Source organism: Mya arenaria, chromosome 14 (genome assembly GCF_026914265.1).
Source record: "Mya arenaria isolate MELC-2E11 chromosome 14, ASM2691426v1".
Lineage (NCBI taxonomy): Eukaryota > Metazoa > Mollusca > Bivalvia > Myida > Myidae > Mya > Mya arenaria.
The window spans coordinates 42,960,314-42,965,761 of NC_069135.1; the positions used below are offsets into that span (position 1 = coordinate 42,960,314).

At 39.8% G+C, this 5,448-nt stretch overlaps 1 protein-coding gene across 1 annotated transcript; it reads right to left on the minus strand.

Moving 5' to 3' along the window:
* Positions 1 to 450: 450 nt before the first annotated feature.
* LOC128216156 (circumsporozoite protein-like) lies at positions 451 to 5,068 on the minus strand. The gene is made up of 2 exons (XM_052922736.1): positions 5,026 to 5,068; positions 451 to 1,229 (listed from the first exon to the last, which is right to left on the minus strand). The coding sequence occupies exons 1-2, from the start codon at positions 5,066 to 5,068 to the stop codon at positions 451 to 453; spliced, it is 822 nt and encodes a 273-aa protein (XP_052778696.1).
* Between the last annotated feature and the right edge of the window lie 380 nt (positions 5,069 to 5,448).

Below are 5,448 nucleotides of genomic sequence, written 5' to 3' on the forward strand. Positions count from 1 at the left end.
CTTAATCCTGGATTTTTCTCGAATATGTCGTAGTCTAGTAAAATACCCTCCTTTTCATGATATTGTTGAATGTACTGAGGCTTATCATCTTCGGTCTGACATCCGTCTGGCCAGCCACTAGCTTCCTGCTTTACTTTCAAAAACGTGTTCACGTACTCGGTAAGCAGTCCACCAGATTGTGACACTTCATCATATTGGGACACTGTCTCAAAATGCCACACTTCATACATCGTCTGAACAATGAATCCCTGCTGCACGGCTTCTTTGACATCATCCGTAACACAAGTACCTACAGATTGGTTGAAATCATTGTGGACACAACCTCTTTATGATATAAATAGAGAAGACGACTGACATCACTTCATTTGTAAGTTAGCCGCCAGAGCGTAAACATGTTTTCTAGTAAATGGCAAGATTGTCATAGAAGTTTTACAAGAAGGAATAATATGATTAGACATTGGAATTAAATGCATAAGGAAACCAATTAAGCGTATCCTCCTCCTCCTCAAGAAGCGCCTCCTCATCATCCTCCTCAAGGAGCGCCTCATCCTCATCCTCAAGGAGCGCATTCGGGAGCGCATTTAGGAGCTCATTCGGGAGCGCATTTAGGAGCGCATTCGGGAGCTCATTCGAGAGCGCATTTAGGAGCGCATTCGGGAGCGCATTTAGGAGCTCATTCGGGAGCGCATTTAGGAGCGCATTCGGGAGCGCATTCGGGAGCGCATTCGGGAGCTCATTCGAGAGCGCATTTAGGAGCGCATTCGGGAGCGCATTTAGGAGCTCATTCGGGAGCGCATTTAGGAGCGCATTCGGGAGCGCATTTAGGAGCGCATTCGGGAGCGCATTCGGGAGCGCATTCGGGAGCGCATTCGGGAGCGCATTCGGGAGCTCATTCGAGAGCGCATTTAGGAGCGCATTCGGGAGCGCATTTAGGAGCTCATTCGGGAGCGCATTTAGGAGCGCATTCGAGAGCGCATTTAGGAGCGCATTCGGGAGCGCATTTAGGAGCTCATTCGGGAGCGCATTTAGGAGCTCATTCGGGAGCGCATTTAGGAGCGCATTCGGGAGCTCATTCGAGAGCGCATTTAGGAGCGCATTCGGGAGCGCATTTAGGAGCTCATTCGGGAGCGCATTTAGGAGCTCATTCGGGAGCGCATTCGGGAGCGCATTTGGGAGCGCATTTAGGAACACAACTGCCACCTCCACAGAAAGCGTCACCACACCCACCGCTTATGACGCGAACACCTCCGCTATGTGAAAAGGATGCTGCTCAAGAAAAAATAACATTTCAGCATCCAATCACTATGATCATCTCGGGCCCCACAGCGTGTGGTAAAACTTCACTGGTCAAAGATATATTGCAACATCACTCCAGTAGGATAACGTCCGGTATTCAAAGAATGGTATGGCTTTACAAGAGATGTCAGCCGTTATACACAGTCATTCAGAATTCAGTGGTGCCAAACGTTGAGTTTATACAAGGAATTCCGTCCGATTTGAAGGGTGACGATTTCTTTGATCCAAGAATCAACAATTTACTTATTCTAGACGATCTATTCTCAGAAGCAGGCAAATATAAAAAGGATCACGGACTTATTTACAGAGGGGTCTCACCATAGATCGCTCCCTGTGATATCAATTAATCAAAATTTGTTCGGAAACAAAGACCCTACTCAACGCCGCAATTGACATTCAACAACCCAGACAAACAATCAATAATGACACTCGCTAGACAAATTTACCCCGGCCATTGTGACATGTTGTTGAAACAATTTGCTAAAGCGACTAAACATCCATACGGACATTTATTGGTGGATTTAAAACCATTTACACCAGAAAATAAATGATTGAAATGCAGTATGGCTGAACCTAATAAAGAAAATACAGAGCTAAAAAATTACGTGACAAATTAAAAAACTATAAAAGGGATACATGTGCCAGAAATTCATCATTCGTCAGCGGACATTAAGACGGATAGCATCGTAGAAGAGCCATCGCCTGAAAATATGGATAAAGGACAAGCTTGTGACGATTGTGGACAATTATTTGATATCACACATGAGGTACAGAGAAACGTTAAAAATAGTTGGTGTCCTGAATATAGCGAATCTAAGAAAAAAAATGAAGATATGAGTGACAGTGAACAGGATGATTCTGTAGAAGATAACGAAGCTTATGTACAATTGTGGAAAAAAGTCCGAGAAACTAATGGCGAAAAATTTCAGAAAATTTACAACACTTTCATAGATCATGGAGAAGAAAGTGACGAGGCACAGGAAATTGCAGAAGAGCGCATACAACCCTATAACGAAAAAGGGTTTTTCGCCATATATACATCTTTAATAGATAAATACATTCGGCCACTCAGAAACAGTGAATTACATACACAAATTATGGTTCAGAAAGATAAACTCATTTCTAAGGGATACAGTACCCCTTCAGCCGTGACAAAAACGTTAAGAAAGCACAAGAACTCTTTTCAAGATTTAATTTTCCGACGATCAAAATAGTGAAGAGGAGGAATCCGATGATGACGTCAGTAAAGAGGAAACAGAAAATGTATAAATTGATTCTAGTTGTTTGAAATTGTTTATTCATGCTCTGACCCCGTGAACATGGCACCTTGGAAGGATTATTTAAAATCAATTTATTATTATCCTAAACACACTGCGGTGTTTGCAGGGCCCCAGAAATTGCATGATGTGGTCAAAAAAGAAGGGAAATTCAAGATTGGTATGCATTGGATACGACAGTTCTTGCATGACCAAGAATCCCACAGTCTGCACAAACCAGTTAGAAGACGATTTCAAAGAAATCATGTCGTGAGCGTTGCAATAGACGATGTGTGGATGGCTGACTTAATCGATATGGTCAAATTTGCGGATTGGAATCAAGGTGATTGACACCTTCTCCAAGTACGTGTGGTTAAAACCGCTAAAATACAAAACTGGCGAAGAAGTGGCGCAAGCCTTTCAGAAAATCTTTACAACCACTAGCCGCTCCCCGGCCAAGTTGATAACTGATAAAGGTATACATTTATGCTTACAATGATGTTTTTTTTTTGCTTTCCATAATTATTGTGTATAATTCGTTTAGTAAGTTAATATCAGGAATTTAAAGCCAGAAAAGTCCAAGATCTCATGAAAAAAGAAGAAATTCAATATTTTTCGACTCAAAACGAAAATAAGGCGTCTACATTAGAGAGGGCCATTTTAACCATAAAGACCAGTCTCACGCGTTATATTTGGTACAAGGAAACGGCAACTTTTATAACCGTGTTGCAAGATATTGCTGACAATTAAAACAATACCTTTCATAGAACGATTGGAATGCGACCTGTGGATGTTAAAGGCACGAATCAAGAAGATGTGCGATTGGCAACATATTTTGCACAAAACGGAAAACATCCAAAACAAATCACAAAACTTAAACCATTCAATCTCAAATTGGGTGATTATGTCCGAATCAGTCATCTGAAAACCGCGTTTACCCGGGCGAATGATCAAACATACTCCAGTGAAGTATTCAAAATACATAAACGTTATTACAGAGGCACATGTTTATCGATTACGCGATTTACAAAATGAAGATATTAAAGGAACGTTTTATCAAAGTGAACTGCAGAGAACAGAATACAATCCAAACAGTGCATTCAAAATTGAGAAGATATTAAAAACAAAAGGCAAAGGAGCCAATAAACAGTATTTTGTGAAATGTTTGACTGATTTCATGTAAAAAATATTGTATTGCATGTTGTAAATGTGTATGTACCATTGTATAAATAACTGTCATATTTGTAATGTAACACTGTATATTGGACTAGGCCACTAGTTCATAGCTGTAAACACGCGATCTGCATTCTGAAGCCGCATCTGGGGTTTCATTGACGTAATGATACGCTGTATTTTGATTGGATTGCTGTTAGCGAATTTGAATAATCAAAGTAGTACCAGAACTGATTACAATGAAAACATCCGATAAAAATAGTTCTCCTAACAAGACAAGCTAATTGTATGTTCTTTTAATGAAGCACAAGAAATGGATACGTAGCGAGTGAGTTAATCGGGTTAACTACATGAATGTTCATGCATACGGTCAGATTAAATGCAATAAGAATATGAACATATTGGAAAAGTACGCATCGACATTTTCCCGTTCAATGCTCTTTATTGATAGACTGGTAGCCACTTTCTCTTTTATCCGAAAAGAGACCAGTATCAGCTAACCACGGTGCCCGTCGCGCATTCGAAATGTCTTGTGGATACGTAAACCAAATCAAGCGTGCGATCTATGTAGTAAACAACCAGGATATTTGGTTTTAAAAAAGTATTGTTATCCTTTGTATAGAATGTTGGTATTAATTTATTAACAGGGCTGTTCTTTTTTCGACATAATTTGCACGTTTCCGTGACATTTTCTTTTCAAATACAAAGTTTATTTTCTAACTAATCATTGCATGGCACTCAGCACTTTTTTTTAAATTCAGCATGATTTTTTGTATTAATTGTTTAAATACTATTCATGTAAAATAAAAACCATATGCCGCGTACCTGTTTAACGTTATAACTTGTGGTTTTGAGGAAAAGTAAATTCGGGTACCAGTCTACTATATTGACTCATTCACTCTGATCAGAGCGGCCGAATGATTCACACATGTACATGTTATCACTACTTCCGGATGCTGATGTGAATTTTATACGTGTTTTATTGAAGAAATTTATCAATAAAGTCGCCATTGAATGATTACCACCATCAAACGGATTTATTGTCATCTTACCGTGGGTAGCATGTTTAATTTGACACGTAGAATTTCAAGCAAGTTCGTTTGATAAAATCATGTGATTTCAATTTTGCAAAATGGAGATAAATCATAAATAAATATCAAATATGTGCATACTTATTTATGAAGTTTCATTCTGAATGAAGCCAAATATATGAATATGTGCACAGCATCTGGTTTATGATATTTGTTCAATGATATTGTGATAAACCATCGCCATTTGTAAAACAATCTTGCCTGCTCACTTTTGATGTCCACTCTTATAATGCACCAGTCAATTGTTACCATCCCCCTCGGGGTGTACTAGGGAAAAGGACAGTGTTTTCACCTTTCAGGTGTCCTCGCAGTGCCTGATGATTGCGGTGGTTTTGTCTTATCGCAAAATATAGCGGGGAATTACCCTTACCTAAGAGTGTGAGGTTTTTTGGCAGGGATTTTACCACCAGTTCGTTCCCGCAGGGCAGGGCAGGGATTTTATAGGAGATTGGTTGGACTGAAAGTCAAAGTATTCCCCAGACCTGGAGGGGGTGGGCGGGCGTGCGTGGTTACATTTGACTGGTGCATTAATTACTTACTATAAGTTCTTTTTCTTAAGACGCTTTGAGCTCACTTTTTGTTTCCTAGACAAGAATGAAAATCAGTAATCAGTCAGAGATACAGTATGGTGA